General features: G+C 36.9%; 1 protein-coding gene across 1 annotated transcript in view; it reads left to right on the top strand.

Moving 5' to 3' along the window:
* LOC140755057 (zwei Ig domain protein zig-8) overlaps nucleotides 1-19,981 on the top strand; it is a 230,789-nt gene that overhangs the window by 195,519 nt on the left and 15,289 nt on the right. Inside the window, exons 2-4 of the mRNA XM_073090241.1 lie at nucleotides 6,520-6,652; nucleotides 12,727-12,938; nucleotides 16,176-16,389. Of these exons, the coding sequence (XP_072946342.1) occupies nucleotides 6,577-6,652; nucleotides 12,727-12,938; nucleotides 16,176-16,389 (502 nt within the window). The 5' untranslated portion in view covers nucleotides 6,520-6,576. The remainder of the gene's footprint in view (nucleotides 1-6,519; nucleotides 6,653-12,726; nucleotides 12,939-16,175; nucleotides 16,390-19,981) is intronic.

Here is a 19,981-nt window from a genome sequence, read left to right as displayed (position 1 = left end):
CGCTGCGGCCTCTGTGGACTAAGTCCATGTAATGCCTGGGTACCGAGTGTTAGGGCTATAATAGTGACGACAGCGTGACGATATTGGCTGAGCTTGTAATAAGACATTTTTAGTATTTAGCACATTTACCGCGGTTCTATTGAACATGTAACAAAGTGTAACAAACTGTGTAAATTTTATAGCAAGTTGGAAATAATAAGAAAAATAATGGTAAACGTATTAGTTAGTGTACTCAACTACACAAATTAATATGTAGGACTTTGTTCGTAAGTAAAGTTCACTCTGCGGGTGCATATGAAACATACCCTAGCGAATGCTGTTTTGCTTTGTGTGCTCGGACGCTGTCTTGGAGTCGCTCAGACATGTGGTCCTGGAGCTGTGTACAACTGTACACGCAGAGTGAACCCACGGACACCTGTGATGAGTCACTGTTTGTGTGACGTTCGTGTGGCAAACATTTTGTTTTTATTATTAGTTTGGGTTGGAACAACCTTTTATGGGTACCGATTCACACATGCAAAGTTATGTCTCATTCGTAGACCCCTAACGAGTCATGAGGGTGCACTCCGTAGACAGGAACTGCCCCGGGTGATTGGTACTCGTATCTGTTTGTTTTAGATCCGCTGAGTTTAGACATTACTATGTCCAATTTTATTGACTTAAAGAATAAACTTTTTGCCGTGGCCTGCATAGAGGTGAGCATCTTTATGCTTTACTTTATCATCCTTTGCGGTGAGGCTGAGGTGGATTCGGCCGGATTTTGCTTCTCCTACCGCAAAAGCGATGTGTTGCTAATGGTCATTGTATCGGTGAGCATTGGGAATACAGCGTGCTACTTTGTTAGAACGTTTTCTGAACGGGCTAGCCATTGTAAAGGTGTCATGCTTGTGCTTTGAATTGCGCAGTTTGAGACATATGCACGACATTCATCTTTTTTGTTTTCTCTTGCCTAGATCTTTGTTATATCTCTTTTCAAAATTTCATATTGAATTACTTATTGCTGATGCTTGAGTGCACGCTTGCATCTGTAATGAGGGTTCTGAATTGTTGTTTCTAATTACTTTCTCAAAAACAACGATCTGAGGACATTACACACAAATAAGTATGAAACCTTAAATGTGTCTGTTCAATTACAGAAGGTGAACAATCTAATCCTCTGAATGCAGCTGGTCGAGGCATGCCGCTGTTGGGTGATGAAGCGGTTGAGGATGCCTCGCCATCAGAAACAGTTGTATTACCGAATCAAAGTTCCTCTGGCGTACTTTGTATCGGTAAGATTAGATTAAGAAGGTTGAATTCTGTCAGTTTTCTTTATATCGTTCTTTCATCTACAGAGTTTGACATTGAAGACGACGCTACACCACCTTGTCTAGCCGTGGCAACAGCTCCGTCTGCTACTTCAGCCAGGACAGTCAACGCGCCTGTGCCACTACTGCACGCGTACGAGGCAGTTCCTGGATCTACGAGGCGTCTACAGGTGCATGAGAAGAGTGTGTCGAGGACGCCACACCGTCAGGAGAGGCCGTGTTAGGAACGTCAACAGATGATAGAAAATGTAATCTTAAAATGAGGGTATTCAGTAAAAAGGGGCGTATAAAAGGGCATTGTAGATCGCTTTCTGGGCAGTTATTTTCCGACTATTGTAAAGAACGTTACTCTGCCACTTTTCTTGTCAAAGCTATAATTTGTATGCTTAATTGTTATTTTGTTAACTTTGTAAAGTAAAATTGTGAAGTAAAATGTTCTCGGTTTATAAACGTTTGTTTTTAATTAATAAATTCCTGACAAGTTTTCCTAATAGTTGTTTTTAAATTATTTCCTAACTAATTTTCCTAATAGTAGCATATAGCGTTTAAACAGAGCAATACTAATCGCTTCAGCCCGAAGCGTCACGTAATTGAAAACGCGTAAAACCGAATTTGATGTCGATAAATCGTGTCACGGTACTCAACTTTACGATTTGCGTATGTGACATGAGGCTCCTAACTTATCTTTTACGGTTAGAATTTATGATGTCAGACGTTCTAACTTAATTGTTGAAGGTAGCAATGCAAAATATAATTACTTAGAGTCATTATTGTATACAGGATTAGTTACACATGTAAGAACGCAAAAGTGTCCGTGACAACTTAACGTCAAGTGACGTGAACTATAATTTTAAAACGAATATAAAAGCAACTACAAAAATTGTAATAAACAACGGACTATGTCGTTTTATTTTGAACACGCATACCGACTAAACAGAGCGATACTAATCGCGTCAGCTCACGTGATTGAAAACGCGTTAAACCGTATTTGATGTCGATAAATTGTGTCACGGTTTTATGTGCAACGTATTTTTGTGTTAATCCAATTCGTTTGATTGTAGTTGGATATTTTGCAATAAATTTTAGCTTACAATCAAATACCTATGTTCGAGTATTTAAAAGGAATGTCACAGATATTTTGCATTGCAAAGCGTGGAGTGAGTATATATACTTTTGAGTTCACGAACTCATATATTATGATGAAAAAATTAATAGTACCGTCTCTGTTATTTCAGAATTATTTCACTTTTCTTAACTAATACTAATATGATTCTTTACATATATTCTTGATTCCTTTACATCATATTTAATCATCATATTTGATGATGATTTCTTTATGTCCTATTTAATTCAATTACTTTCATTTTCTTCGTCTTGTATTTTGAAAATTTTGTTTGTTAGCAACATAGGAGTGATGCACAACTACTTCTCAAGAATTCTGATGTAAAGAAAGAATAGAGCACGAGTGAGCATGAATGCTTGTACAATTATTTTAAGTCCGGATTTAATAATTGAAATAGATAATCTTGTAATAAGTATAAAACTAATAAGAAAGAAATAAGAAGACATTAATTTCAAACCTCACTTAGAAGGGAACCTTTAAATAATAATAAAAAGCACAAAGAATTATAAAAATCCGAAAATACTACGTACATTCATACTATTGACGCGCAAAATTTATTTACAAATAAATATTTATTTCCTTCTTTCTTTCTTTAGTGGCGCGCAAAACTTCAGATCATTAGTAATATTATATTTTATATAAAAATAAAAATAAGATTACACATAGAAACGAAGCAAAACTGTTAATAAAAATAAGGAAATGTCCAGATATTACGATTTAAGACTCTTTAGGAGCGAAGCAGCTTTGCGCAGTGTTATCAGATGGAGGAAATATGTTAGCGCTCCCATTGTCCCGAATGTACTATGCAAGTTGAAATATAGTACCTTCACTAAAAGGTGCAGTTGGTTTAATTTTGTCCGAATGCCCCAAGAGGGAAATGTTTTTAAAGTGATTTTTTTGAATAAAAAGATTTGAAATTTAAAACGAATGTAGTTTTTTGACGACCCGCGTGGCGGAGCGGTCACCATACCGGTCTGACGCGCAAAGGGTCCTTGGTTCGATTCCCGGCCAGACAGATATCTAAATTATGAATTTAGCTTTCTGTTTCTCGGTCTGGGTGTTTGTGTATTTGTCTACGTGTGTGTCCATGGCACCCACGGCACAGGGAATCCTAGTGTGGGGCTGTGAGGGTAAAAAGCGTCTATTTATTTATTTTAGATATCGCGACTACTATCAGCGAGTCGGCAAATGTGATGCATCATTGATGCAATGGTGAAAACCTAAATTACTGATATCAAAAGTAGCAAGTGTGTCAGGACAGTTAATGGGGATCTTATGGCGTATTTTTTAGGTATCAAAATTATATGAAGTAGAAAATAGAACATAGTTTGTATGGTTTTAAACAAGGTTTAGAAAGTATAAAAAAGTTACCTATTATCCTAACTTAATCTAATCTACACAGGTTGGCGATGTTCATTACTTACAAGAGTATTTGAATTTTGCTTTGGCGCTTCCATGTTCAGTGATATGCAAGATCAAAGCGAAATTACATAAATTCATCGGAATGATTTGAGTCGTAACCATTTACAGCATTCGACATTCGCGGCTCTACGACACAGTCATCAATTGTATATTGAAATTAACACTACCTCCACAGACAAACAAATAATTAATAAACAATCCCAACTTAATCTAACCCAATTGATATATATATACAGATATTTAATTTGTCACATAACATTACTTCCCAGAATTTGATCCTTATAAGCGACACTACCAGATGGTGGAATAATATAGAGGGTGTAATTTTTTTCAAAATGAACTCGTTCGATTCCCTTCTAAGGAAAAAGATATTTTTAAAAACTAATGATGCAGTTTTAGTTTTTATCAAAATCGGCCTCGTAACTCCTTACAGCATTTTTCGTTAATCCTTATAGTTTCGGATTTAGCCCTGAAGGCCCGTTTTAAAAATTCACCCTGTATATATCTAAAAACTGAACTTCCTAATAAGATTATGCTGAAAGTGAATGTGAATATATTTATGGCTTTAAAAGTGAAACAGAAAAGATTAATTGACTATTTTGTACTCTCCATATTTTTCGTTTTAAATCTTGTTTCCGAGTTAAACAATTGTTCGTTTAACATAAACAATATGAACAATAGTGCACTTGTCAAGCGGACAAATTTAGTTTAAGTTAAGCTGAACTGCAGTATTATCTGATGAGAATTATGTCAACACTATTGTTCTGAATGGGCACTGTATAAGCCGAGATACTGCTACGAACTAGTTACGAAATGGAATTATATTTCTAGTAAAATACAAGATATTTCTAGCAAAGATTTGTAGTGTTAAAGCGATTTAACGCCGTACACCATAGAAAATTAATTCGAGAATTAATCTTACATTACATAAAATAGTGTCAAATAAATATCTGGGTGCTAAGTGGTCACTTTTGTCTGAGAAAACTGGAAACGGACCCCAAATAGTAGAAATTATAGTAAGGGACGTAGGATTCAAAATTATGATAGAAATATTTTTTGCACAATTCTAGGCGTGTAAATTTTCTCAATGTTTTCTTTTACTGTAATAATCTCATGTGTTTAAGTGTAACGATAACGAAGTTATAAAAGAGGGAATCAAATAATTAAATGTCTAAATTGACAAAATAGCTGTTATGTTTTGTCTCTCTTTTTTGCAAACATGTGTGGCAGACGAAAAGACTTGAGCACTTATTGTTACGTTTACTCAGTCTACTGAAGCAAACGGAACAGAATAATGGATTGAGTAAAGGTAACGTGAAATTGTAGGATGATTTTAAAACTCCTGGTAAGGGTACTGAATTTGGTAACGCAATCCGTGCTTTTTGATGAATTTTTATTACACACTCAAGAAATCAGAGAGGATTAGAAATTAACTGTGTTGTCCAATTTCAAACCACTAGATTATTACTGCTGCTTAGATTTTTACACGTATTCATTAACCTACATATGGAAGTGGTAATTAATATTTGAATTTCAGTCAAATCCATCGTGTAATGTATACCAAATTTCATATTAAAATCATTACGTAAAATCAATAACCTAATCAGCTTTCCTACAGGTATTATTTATTTACGATTTTGTCAATTAATTTCATACGTCGATAATTACATCTGCCCGCGTTTCGACGGAATAATTAATTATTGTCAGGTGTAGTCACCGCAGTTTTCATTATGTCGACATTTGTTTGTGTTCAAGGTATTTATCAGCTTCGATAAAATGGTACGGATATATTGATGTAATATTTATTCTTTTTTTTATAATATAGGAGTAGCAGACGAGCATACAGTCCACCTTATGGTAAGTGGCTACTGCCGCCAATGGACATCTGTAATCAACCCCAGATAGGATTAGATATTCCCACCTGAGGTCGGCCACAGATGCGCCGCTACTCTTGAGGACTAAGCTGGAACGCCTCGGTAAAGTATGTCTCCCTTACCACACCCTTCAAACCAGAACACAGCAGTGCTTAACACTGCTGTTATTAGGTAGAAATAGGTGTGGCGGTGGTGCCGCCGGAGTCGAACCACAAAGGGTTCTACCACCTTCTAATTTTATTTTGTAGTAGCTTTGTTGAATGCAACTTTTCTGTTAGGGCATTCTTGTTTATTCTGTCTCATGGAGAACTCCAGTTCTTTCTGGAGGCGGGAGTGGAGACTTACCGTTAGATGGATTGCTGGCTTGTATGCTACTCTTAAATGATACACTAGTAATTACTACTACACCGTGTATAACTAAAAAACCCGTCTGTTTAAATATATTTAACTGAATAGGCAATTAATGTATGTATGATAAGAAGTGTGTCACTCCAACAATTTTGACAAATCAAGTGTCACATTATAAGTTAAAACTCGTCAAGTTTTTTGGACTGTAGAGCGAACTTTGGCTTATATATAAACGCTCGAAAAACTTTGCATTGCGTAAAATTCCTAAAACGCATAAAATAGGATGTAACATTAATTTGAAATAATAAATTCCGTGGAATCAAAGTTAATAACTTCTCTGTCATGTAACGAATTGTGCATAAACGTGACACATTATCGAATCTCCACATAAATGAGACCCAACAAATATAATTTACCTTGTTCTTATTTTTGTTTTTGGTTCCAGGGGCAACGACAGCTGGCCAAATGACTTCTATGGCTCCCAATTCTCGGGGCTGACAAGATGACGCCGGCCGGCCTGCTGGTATTCAGCTCGCTGCTCACCAGGACGCTATGTGTTATAGCACCGCAAATACCGGGTATTTTTACTTTTACTTTTACCATTACAGTAAGCAAAAATCTCATTATCGCCTTAAGTGTAAGTTATCATAGAAAACCTGAAACCTTTCGTGTCACATACAGTACTGTACCCTTACCAGGAGTTTTTACGTTTTGACAAATATGACTGTTTTGGTATTTGTTTACGTATTTGCCCATATAATTTCCAATCAGCGCCCCTAGCGGATTGTGTCAGAACTTGGAAATAGTATGGGCCAATACGTAAACATATACCAAAACAGTCATATTTGTCAAAACGTAAAAACTCCTGGTAAGGGTACTGCTTGCGTTGCTGGAATTTGGTAACCTACTTCGTGCCGGATAAAATTTTTTATGCGTAATATTCCCTTTTTATAATATAGGAGACGAGCATGCAGTCCACTTGATGAGAAGTGAGTACTGCCGCTCATGGACATCTGTAATCAACCCCACATAGGATTAGATATTCCTACCTGAGGTTGGCCACAGATGCGCCGCTCGTGAGGACTAAGCTTGAATGCCTCAGAAAAGTATGTCGCTCTTAGCCCACCCTTTAAACCAGAACACAGCAACGTTTAATATTGTTTTTATGTAAGTAAAAAGTAGGAAGATGGTGTCTTCAGCGGTGAACTACTCGTACCAAGGAAAGGGTCCTTGGTAGTTCATATGGTAGTTCCTTATAGAAGAAATATAATATAGAAGAAGAAGAAGAAATGTAATATATAGAAGAAATGAAGAAATGTAATATATCTTTACTATAATAATATTATAGTAAAGATATATTACAAAATATATTTTAATATGCGACAGGATATTTGTTTTATAACAGACGCATTGTTCGACACATGTTAATAAATTGTCACATACTGTGGAGATACTGAAAGTTAAATTTGAATTGCAAATACGGAAAAATACGGAAGAAAACAGCAAATAAATTTTATTACGGTTCGTTTCGTTGTCTTCTTATTGAATCCAATATCAAAGAGCTATCTCCGAAATTAATGTTTCGTTTTACACAACTCGTTCGACATACGACAATATGTGACTTTCAAGGTATCCACATTCAATATATACTTTATAACCTTTAAAATACATTAATCTAGTATTAAAACTACTTCGAAACTTCCGGGGTTGCGGGCGACAAGAGCGGGAGCTCGAACCGTCCAGCAAGCGACCCCAGGAAGGACGACGGTATGTGTGGTCGCTTACCGTCGTGAACACTAGTTGTGCGGGAGGAGCGTAAATTGCTCCCTCAGGATCTGTCCTGTGCGATTGGAGGACTCCGGTTGTATTCCGTCGGAGATCCCGGAGTTCTACACCTAGCGCTGAGGCCAGTCACGGGGTAAGTGCGGTAAAAATCCCACATAACCCGGCGTCGCTCCCTCGTCGTCGGGGTTTTGAAGGTTTCTCCGCTCGTCAACAAAATAAGTTTTTAAATAACTTATTATAGATATCAGTTCACGCTTGATAAGTTTTATTTCCCAAACAACAAAATATCGAAACGTAATTTTATTGCGAATGCTTTGTCTTTCAGGAATGCAATATCAAAAGATGTAACAAAATTAATGTGTCGCTAAACAAGGACTTCGATACTACCTTTGAACTTTGCCGTTCATGCTTATTTGGATGTGTCGTGGAAAGAACGCTTTGTTCTTCATTTGAGCTCATTGTTAGTATGCAATTTCGTAAAAAAGGATGAATAAGAAATATAAAAATATTTTTCCGCTTTTTCGCGCTTCATAAGAAAGAGCAGGATGATTTGAATTGCAAATTGTGTTTATGTAATGTTAAATATGAAGCGAGTATAGCTTCGCTTGTGGATTCTGATCTTTGTGGGTCAAACATAGAGCAAGTATAGAGTTGAGAGCTAAGATCGTAAGAGTTAAGCAACGTTGACTGCGGTCATTACTTGGATGGATAAACGTTAATGGTGAAACTTTTGTACATCAAAGAAGTCGGTGTTAAGCCTTTGATGGTTTGATGTTATCATGGAATGGTATTCATTAAATCTACTCGGAGTGCCCATTCTAGAACCCATTCGATACAGAATGGCCACTTACTCATAAACTTCGTACTTACCGTGCAAGGTCCAGACTTCCCTTAATTTTAAGAAAATAATCGTGGTCAATTACCTAGGTATATGATTTTAAGCCGCTTGTAAGATTTAAAGGTGGTAGAATCTTCTGTAGAAAGACTCCGACGGCACAACCATCACGTCTATATCTGCTTAATAACAGCAGTGTTAAACACTGTCCTAAGTGACCAAAGTTCCAATCGACACATCTTTGGTAGACTTCAGGTAAGAATCTAATCTTATTTGGGGTTGATAACAAATGTCCATGAGCGTGATCCACTTACCATCGGGTGGACTGCATGTTCACTTATTACCACTGTAGAAAAAAACACAGGCGCGACAGGAAAAACGCCTATAAAAATGGTAACAGTTGCAGCCAATGGTAAAATATAACAGATAAACTTGACAGTTAAATATTTCAAATGCAGTTTTATTGCAAAAGGCTTTGCTCCGCTTTCCTGAAATGCAATATAGCAAGCGGATGTAATTAATGTTTAGTTCCTAACAGGGCCGGATTTGGAGGTTTGGAGGCTGTAATTTTGTTCCGAATAAAAGGATTTTTTCCGTCATGTCTTTCAAACTTTTATTGCTATGAGATTTTGATGAAAATATGAGTGATATCGATGAAAATGCAAAAAAAGACAGAGGAAAGAACCACGCCGTCGTCAATCCATTATTGTCCCACTGCTAGGCACGGGTCTTCTCTCCGAATAAGAATCATTAGGCCATAATTTACCGCGCTAGCCAAGTTCCTATTGCTAGACTCCATAAACCTAAGAGTACTTTTTTAAATTTCTTAGGTTTCTCCAATATGTTTTCTTTTAAGCACGTGATAATTAATTTTTAATATGCACATAACTTTAAAATCAGAGGAGCATGACTTGGATTTAAACCTTGATCGAAAGGCCGAAAAAAAACCACATACAAGTTGTAAACTCATAGCAGTTTAGATATTTTTTATCTATCTCGTAGGGGCCGTTTCTTATTGAAGCCCCGGTTTAGTAGCCCCGCCTCATCATCGTCATCATTAATCCATTACTATCCCACTTGCTGGGCACGGGTCTCCTCTCAGAATGAGAAGGATTAAGCCATAGTCTACCTCGCTGGCCAAGTGCGTCTTGGTAGACTTTACACACCTTTGAAAACTTTTTTAAAGATTTCTCAAGTATGCAGGTTTCCTCACGATGTTTTCCTACACCGTAGCCCCGCTTGCGTTCTTCTAAAACCGGCCCTGGTTCTAAGCAAGGCTTCCGATGCAACGTACGATAGGGTATCTTTGAACTATTTCCGCTATCGATACTCTTGAATCGTATGTTATTTTTTGTTTTGGTATCTTAAATGTTTCTTTACGTACAGTATAGGTTTACTTTCCGAAAGTTCTAAGATTTCTGCTTTATTTTAAAACTATTCGTACTCCAAATGCTGTATACTTCAATAACCGAAACATTTTGTGTTGCGGAGCCTAATGTTTATTGACCGTATATATGTTTTTTTTTTGTAATATAGGAGTAGCAGACAAGCATGCAGTCCACCTGATGGTAAGTGGCTACTATCGCCCACGGACATCTGTAATCAACCCCAAATAGGATTAGATATTCCTACCTGAGTTCGGCCACAGTTGTGCTGCTACTTCTGAGGACTAAGCTTGAACGCCTCGAAAAAGTATGTCTCCCTTACCACCCCCTTCAAAACCAGAACACAGCAGTGTTTAATAATGTTGTTATGAGACAGAAATATGTGTGGCGGTGGTGCCGCCGGAGTCGAACCACAAAGGGCTCTACCACCTTCAAAGTATGTATTCGTTCTTTGGCACCCCCTACAACCCAAATGCCTTAACGGATTTTAACATACGAGGTATCGTTTGAGTCTTCTAAATTCTAGGAATCACACAGGGCACTAGGGTATTTTAATTAGTTTGGGTGTTAGTTTTTACAAGAATTATATTCATTACTTATTACGGTAGTACCGCCACTTTGAAGTTCGTTTAAATTTAAATAAGCATTTTTATAAATACTCAGTTGAATAATTTTCATCAAATTTAAAGGGTTTTGTGGAAGGAATTTGAATAGCGAGTTAAAGTAAGTATCGAATATGAGGATCATTCAAACTTACGGTTTGTATGTAAATAAAAAAGTTATTCGCTCGAATATATTTACAAACTGTATTCATATAAAGTTGTCCACGATGCTTTTAAAAACCGCGTGTAATAAATGTTGGATTTTGTAATATAAATTTTCTATTTAATAATTTAAAATTTCTCTTTGTGGTTTGACTGCCACCGCCACGCCTATTTCTACCTAACAACAGTAGTGTTAGGCGCTGCTGTGTTCAGGTTTGAAGGGTAAGGGAAACATACTTTTCCGAGGCATTCCAGCTTAGTCCTCAATGTAGCGGCGCATCTGTAGCGATCTCAGGTAGGAATATAATCCTATCTGGAGTTGAGTAGGAATGTCCTCGTGTGGCAGTAGCCACCTACCATCAGGTGGGACAGCATGCTCGTCCGCTACTCCTATATTATCCAAATAATTACCCAAAATTAATCATCTAACTAATTAAGGATACTTTCATCCCGGAAATCTGAGCAATATATAATTAGTATTCCCATAACGAATTAACGAAGTTGCGAGCAAAAGCTAACAAAATAATTGGATATAACATAAATGTATCTATAGAATATTTTCTTACACAACACTGTAGTGTTACGAAACTGAATTAGTCGATCGGGCCTGTAATAACGTAGTTATAAGAAATAAGGGAAGATACGTTAAATGGATAAGCGGATGTCGTGGTCCTTTCACTGGATATAATTCAAAAACTAAGCACCTTTTACGAATCCGGTCTGATATTATTGTGGTTCTTGACGCTCATGGTCACGTCAGGAATCCAACTACGTTATAACAGTTTGCATAAGAATGTAGTCCACCTGATAGTAAGTGGCTACTGCCCCCATAACCACCTGTGTTCAATCCCAGATAAAATTTGATTCCTACCAGATGCGTTGCTACCCCCGAGGACTAAGTTGGAACGCTTCCTTGATGTGGAAAGTTGGTCTTTTACATAATTTTATTATATTTTAGCCAGTAAAAAATATCATGCAGTCAAATGATCGTAAGTGGAAACTCTTCATGAAGATCTATAATCAACTCTGGATAGGACCAGAGACATGCTTGAGGTCAGCCACAGATCATTTGCTACTCTTGAAGAGTATGTTGTCATGTCTCATATAAGTGTCTCTTACTCATATATGTTCCTCTACTATGGCCTTTGAGATTATTACAAGCATTTATTATTATGTCAATAGAGTAGGTACCTACTTCCGATACAGCCAAGAGTCTTCCCTAGTAAAACATCTTAAATGTATAGTAGCTGTAAATAGATCGTATCTAAGGGTTAATGATAAGTGACTAAACCTCTTTAGGAGGGCGAGACAGCTTAAAATATTTTTGTACAACCGTGTCTTATGTAATTTGTAGACTTAAAATTGAATTAACGGGGTGACTAGAAGGCTAGGCTCAATAGTAAATAGTAGACTATAATGATATGATTTGCAAGAAAAAAATATCTCCTTATCCATGACATAACGACGAAAACACATTTTGAGTTTCTATTTTCCATTATAAAGGTGGAAGAACCTTTTGTGGTTCGACTCCAACGGCACCACCACTACACATATTTCTGCCTAATAAAAGCAGTGTTAAACGCTGCTGTGAAGTTTGAAGGGTTGTGTGGTTTGAAGGGTGTGGTAAGGGAGACATACTTGTCCAGGGCATTTTAACTTAATCCTCAGGGGTGACGCAACTGTAGTTGGCCTCAGGAAGGAATATAATCTTATTCGGGGTTGATTACAGATGTCCATGGGCGGCAGTAGTCACTCACCATCGAGCGGACTGCATGCTCGTCTGCTACTCCTATATTATAAAATAAATAAATAAGGTGGACGGTATCCTCGTCTGCTATTCCATTACTTATATATATAAAATAATCCCCAAAATTCTTCGACAGATTTCAAAACCGGTGACAAGAAAGTGATCAACGGTCCGTTCTGGCATGAAGTCTTCACCGAGGTGTATGAGGACCACGAAGAGGATGTTTCCACCACCACATCAGAGCCGCTGCCGTTCTTCGAAGATGATCCTTCCACGAACAACGTGACCGCGCAGTTGGGGAGCCGAGTACATCTTCACTGCATGGTTCATGATTTGGGGGAAAAAACGGTGAATAGATTTCTTAGATTTGTCCACAAAATTGGTTAAATATGACCCTTCGCAAATATTCTACAAGACCAGTATAATAATTAAATTATAAGACTGGTAGGACTTTTCGTGTTTCAGATGGTTACCAAAGTCAAAAACAAAAGTTCTAATACCCATGAATTGGCGACCTCTCTGGTGTTGCAAATGTCTATAAGCGACAGTGACGGCTTTACATTATATAGCCTGTCTACCTTATCGCTAGGTTTAGTTATAAAAAATCCATACTTCCTATTTCGTACAAAAAAATATTATACTATTGATGTGTTAGTTATTTACTGCAAGAGTCGCAATGGTAAACCTGACACCGTGGTGACTATTCCAACATCATCAAAAATCAACAAAACGATTGCAGGTTTGTTTGCTTGAGATGGAGACACTAATGGCTAAGATGGAACACTTATATCAGTTAAAAGTGGCTTAAAATGTAGCGAGTAAAGTACTGAATAAATCTGAAATAACTAACTTCAGTTTTGCAGTTTGAAGACGCATTCGCTTCTAGCAAAGTTGTTAAGAATAAATATCGCGAAACCGTTTAAACGTACCGTTAAAAGCATATTCCGGTTGCTTGATCGTTTCTTATAACAATAAACCTATTGCTTCGGTAAGCAATAAGCACAAGTGAAGAGTTTACGATGACGGGCAAATATGGTTGTGGAATAGACATGTTGTTTTCGTTTATTTGAAAACAGTTACGTAACTGTTATTTAGATTTTATATGGATATGAAAAACTGATATCCTATATCGACATCAGAAGCAAATATGATTCATCTCAAGTTAATAGTGTGTCTTTTTTTTTTTTTTTTTTCTTTTTTTTTTTGTCTCAATTATCAATTTACAAATGCAAGTGTTTAACAGTTATTCTGTATTGCTTCATACATTTTCATATCGGGAAGTGTTAAAAGTTGAACAAACTCGTATTTAAGGCGGGTATAGTTTTGCCATTATTAATTAAATTTAAAACATTCGTCAATTCATTGTTAGTTATATCGTTGACCATATCTAGTGTATCGATATATCCGTATATGAATAAAAACGGTTTGTGGTCAACTGTAACTATATAGTAAGGATTACCTCAAAGTAACGCCTGAAACTATTAACTAAAAACGGTTTTCCTAACGATATGGTATCGGAAGCCTATTGCGGAATTATCCCGACTCACGCTATGTTCGTCCGGATTGCCTATCTCGGCCTAGATAGACGGGAAATTTCAATAAATGGGCCTGTGTCTAAGCGTAGAATATATTTATTGAAGCCTATATTTTGCTGTCGTGTCCAAATAGATTTCTGGAATGGAAACGCTTTCGAATCTGTTTTTATGATTACCACAATATCCTATCTTTCGCACGATTTGTTACAAACAAGACTATAAAATTACTAGTTTTTGCCCACGGCTTCGCCCGCGTTCAAAAAAAAAATTAATATGACAAACTAACATACATAAAACTGAAAATTCATACCTTCATTGGAATGGCAGTGGCGCCATCTGGCGAAAATTGGTTGTACCAACTCTGAAACCTTCGTGGGCTCATGGACAACAAGTTTGCTAAAGATCATCACTTGATTAAATGTATAGTTTACGATTAAATTCTTACTAATATCGATTAAAAAAATCGATTTTTTGGTCCAAAAGATCGATTCTTCGATTAATCGATCTTAGATCGCCATTCCTACTTCCCGCGGGATTTCCGGGATAAAAATTATCCTATGTCCTTTCTCGGGTCTCACACTATCTTTGTACAAAATTTCATTAAAATCGGTTCAGTGGTTTAGGCGTGAAGAAAAGACAACCAGATAGACAGACAGACAGAGTTACTTTCGGATTTATAATATTAGTAAGGAAGTAAGGATAGATTTTTAGGTGATTGTATTTTTTTTTACTTTCATAATATCAATATTGTTATACATTTTCGAAGCGATCCAGCTGAGTCCTAAGGGGTAACGGCACATCTTTGGCCGATCTCAGGTAGAATCTAATCTTATCTCGAAGTGATTGCAGATGTCCATGGGTGGCAGTAGCTAATTATCATCAGGCGAAGTGCATACTCGTCTGCTACTCTTGTATTATAAAAAAAATCTTTCATAGGTAATAGCATCACTTTCTCAAGCTTACGTCACTAGGTAACAAAACGACTAACCTAGAAACTGGGCAAGTTCTGGAAAGTTAGATCCATATTACACATAAACGTTGATCATTGTGTCTGCGCCAAAACCTCATTTAAGAATACAGATCGTAGGCGGTTTAGGGTGAGGACATACGGAGCGTTTTTTCGCCTTTGCGCAATAGCTGTTTTTATATACAAAAACAGGAACGCGTAGAATAGTAAAATGGTAAACTATTGTTGTCGTTTTCAAAACAAAAAGCAGCAATTCTGCGCATAATAATATGATAAAAAAACGCTTCGTGATTTCTAGATAAGCAGTACAAATGCCAACGATATTATTCCCTTATCATTAAGAAGCATATCCAAGCGTAATGACTACGGCAATTCTCCTTTCCATTAAAAGGCAATATATATACGCTTAAAAGCCCTTCATAGTTTTTTTTTTAATATAAGAGTAGCAGACGAGCATGCAGTCCACCTGATGGTAAGTGGCTACTGCCGCCCATGGACATCTGTAATCAACCCCAGATAGGATTAGATATTCCTACCTGAGGTCAGGACTAAGCTGGAAGGTCTCGGAAAAGTCTGTCTCCATTACCACACCTTTCAAACCGGAACACAGCAGCACCTAACACTGCTGTTATTAGGTAGAAATAGGTGTGGCGGTGGTGCCGCCGGAGTCGAACCACAAAGGGTTCTACCACCTTCCAAAAGTATCTTTTAATGTCTGTAATTTTTGTGTTTTACTCAACATTTTCTACGTATATTTTTTATAAGATAGGAATAGCACACGAGCATGCAGCCACCTGATTGTAAGTGGATACTGCCGTCCATGGACCATAGTTGGGGTTGACTATGGATGTCCACCATAAGATTAGACTCCTACCTGCGCTCCGCCACAAATGCGCCGCTACCCCTGAGGACAAAGCCGGAAAGCCTCGAGAAAGTATGTCTCCCTTACCACACCCTTCAAACAAGAATACATCAGCGTTTACACTGCTGTTATTAGGCAAAAATCAGTGTGATGGTAGTGCTGGAGTCAAACCACGGAAATTTCTACCACAATTATAATAAATCATTATTTATTTTACACAGATATCCTGGGTCCGTCGTCGTGATGAAGAACTCCATCTCCTTTCCTTCGGCCGTCACACCTACTCAGCTGACTCCAGATACTCCCTAGCCTTCGAACACCCGAATGATTGGCGCTTGCTCATACAGTACGTGAGTGAAAGGGACGAAGGATACTACGAGTGCCAGATATCGACTCATCCGCCGTTGGTTAGAAGAGTGCATCTTACTGTCGTTGGTAAGTCAGCCCTATTTACGGTTCCGTACCCAAAGGGTAAAAGCGGAACCCTATTACTAAGACTCTAGTATCTGTCCGTCTGTCATAAGGCTTTATTTCTGGAACGGTAATAGATAGATATTTGAAATGTTCACAGATTATGTATAATAGTAGCCGCTGTAACAACAAATACTAAAAATAAAAACAAATGATAATTTTGTGGTACGGAACCCACCGGGTGGAAGTGCGATTCACACTTGGCCAATTTTATATTATAATATAGAAGTAGCAAACGATCATGCAGTCCATCTGATGGTATGATTACTGCCGCCCATACCTAGACAAATGTAATCAACGCCAGTACCCTTACCATGAGTTTTTACGTTTTGACAAATATGACTGTTTTGGTATTTGTTTATCTATTTGCCCACACAATTTCCTATCAGCGCCCCTAGCGGATTGTATCAGAACAATAGTGTCAGTAACGTAACATTAAATGTCTAAATTGACAAAATGGCGCTTTATGGTTTGTCAATATATAGTATAATAGCATATCTTAAATGCTGGGATTTATTTATTTTACATCTCATACTGATAAATATAAACTTTTAAAAACATTTAATTGTTTAAACGTAATTATTAAATTACAAAAAACAATGTTCAAATAGTGAAAAGCGAGTGAATTTCGAAATGTCACGTTCAAACCGCAAGCTTCCCACGTTCATTTATCATCGTTTAAATTGCATTCAGAATGTTAAACGTTTAAACGTATCCTCACTCGTTTAACCCTATACTTGGCAGAGAATTTTATCCTAAAAAAATTATACTTTTGCTACTTCCCTGCGTTAATTGGGTTACAAGGATATTAGGAAAAATAAAATAAAAAATCTCTGAATTTCAGTTTTCAGAATATAGTATGTGTCTTTAAGTGCACACTGCCAGGTTCACAAGAAAAAAATATGTGTCTTTAAATGCACACCGCCAAGTACTCACTAAACTAAGAAATAATAAAAAAATATAAAAAATATCATACATTTTGAAAATACTAAAGATAAAAGTCTCGGAAGTTATGACATGTCAACAAGTTTTGAGATATTTTAGTTGAGTTGAAAGATTAGAAGACCTCCTCCCAAAAAAAGGCTGTTCTCACATAAAGCGACTCAAAACTTTTTGAGTGGCAATAATTTTTGTTTACCGCTGTTCCCATGATGAAACAGCAACCAGGAATTGCAAACGAAGATGTCCAAGATCTGTGAAGACAATACTAACGATGGCCTATCATATTTGTACGCTATAAAGCGACTTGTCTGTTTAGACCTTCATCTATGTTTCCGTTAGAATGTTGTATTAAATGTAAGCATGTGATTGGACTTTATTACACTTGTTTGAAGGATGTGGTAAGAAGATATACTTTTCCGAGGCATTTCAGCTTAGTCTTCAGGGCTAGTGGCGCATCTATGCCCGACCTCAATTGGGAATTTGGTCTTATCTGGGATTGATATTGCAGATTTTCTGGAATCGTCGGTATTGGAGATGTTTACATTTTTGACAGAAGACGCTATTGATTGGACAGGACATGAGTTCAGGGACGTCTTGATGAGCCCTAGACATCTGGAATTCATCTTTCTAAGATTTGCTGGATTCTACATCAGATTTAATTACGCAATTTAGATACCAAAGCTAGAATTTTTCGGCCTCCAGTCATCCGAAAAAAAATTTGCAAGCTAAGGACTGGGAATTTAGTGGAAACGGGGAAATATTAATTTCAGTCATGAATTATAAAAAAAAAACTCTGTTTGAACTTTGTTCACGCTACCCCTACCTTGTGTGCAGAACCTTAGTATATAGTAGCAAAGTTGGCAGTGTGCATTTAAAGACACAAAATTGACAAACAGTAATATTGTATGTCGTTGGCAGTGTGCATTTTAATGCACACATAACAAAAGTCATGAATTACTATATATTCAAAATATTATATCCCAAAAAAATATCACTAAAACATTGAATAAAGCTTGCAGAAAGTAAGATTATATAAATTTTGTACATATAACTTAATTTCATTCAGATAACATAAGATACTTAGAGAGTGTTGTGCAGGCGCTGACCGACGGCTCGCAATTTTGTTTACCACTGACAATGTGTGAACGAGACAGATATAGATTTCATTTTCTGACATAAAGAAACGTTTGCTAAGTCGCTTTGAGTTATTATTAATAAGATTCTATGTTGCATTTTCGAAAAAAAAATATCTGATTTGAATGTGCATTTAAGTGCACAATGTCAAGTATAGGGTTAATGTTCAACTTTAAACACATTATATTCAGTTCAAAGCACAAGAAAGGTGCTAAAAGTAAAAAGCGGCTATAGTAAATGTATGTACGCTACTTCGGCGCCGTCAGTAATTATCGGTATCGGCTCGGTGATGGTGGCGATGGACAAACGACCTTAGAGTCCTACTTGAGGATATCACAGATGCGTTGTTATGCGATGCAGAAGGCATAAATAAGAATGTGATACCAATGTGGGTCCAAAGTGAAACCATAAAAGGTTTTCTACTACCTTCCAATATACGGTGTAAACGTAAACTAAGTTAACATTTTGTACAAATCCTGAAAAAACAAATTACTACCTAAAATATGTATTAAAACTCATCCCTAAGTAGATTCTTGTTTGTACTTAAATTATCTGCTTCAGTATAATGCGCTATTAACCTAGACAACGTAATGTAGTGTCCCCATAAACAAGGCCAGATTATTCGGGACGCTTGCTTATAAGTTAACAGACCTCGAGACTTAATATAAGTTGGCTTACACGACAAACAGTATTATAAGCCAATGGATATTTTCGTTATTACGTAACTTCCAGTTCTTATTACTTTGGAGTAGATTTATCTTTATGTTGACTTATTTACTTGTCTGAGTGACCAATTACATAATAATATTGTCGTGACTGTTTATATAGTTTTGTATTATTTGATTCGATAAAGATTGTAATCCAAAATGGCGGCTATTTTATTTGCCTCTCACACTTTTTTTGCAATGTATGAGCAGTGATAGAACAAAATGGCTGTTTTAGAATTGGTTCTCTATTGAATCTAGATACAACTATAGTGAGGTGTGTATCAATTGTTACAACATGTTATCAAAAAGAGCAATACCTATTGCTGTCTTATAACACATCTGTAAAGAACCCCGGACTGGATTAGATATTCCTACCTGAGGTCGGCCACAGATGCGCCGCTACCCCTGAGGACTAAGCTGGAACGCCTCGGAAAAGTCTGTCTCCCTTACCACACCCTTCAAACCGGAACACAGCAGCGCCTAACACTGCTATTATTAGGTAGAAATAGGTGTGGCGGTGGTGCCGCCGGAGTCGGACCACAAAGGGTTCTACCACCTTCAACCATAGATTAGTAAAGATTACTCACTCCTAACTAGAAAATGTGCCCAGTTTTTGAATGTGCCCAGAATTGAAATACTTGCGTAAAAAAGTTTTGCCACGTCTCCGTGCTAATATATCCCTAAAATATTTTAAATAATTATTTATTTATTATGTAAATTCATGTAAATTACGCAGTATTAGTTATTTATTCGTAAATTTACTCTAAAAATGT

The sequence above is a fragment of the Epargyreus clarus genome, unplaced genomic scaffold (genome assembly GCF_041222505.1).
Source record: "Epargyreus clarus isolate Ecla_fem2 unplaced genomic scaffold, WU_Ecla_fem_2.2 ptg000032l, whole genome shotgun sequence".
In the NCBI taxonomy this organism is placed as follows: Eukaryota; Metazoa; Arthropoda; class Insecta; order Lepidoptera; family Hesperiidae; genus Epargyreus; species Epargyreus clarus.
The sequence above is the reverse complement of the archived record's forward strand: the minus strand, read 5'-3'. Positions and strand labels throughout refer to the sequence as shown.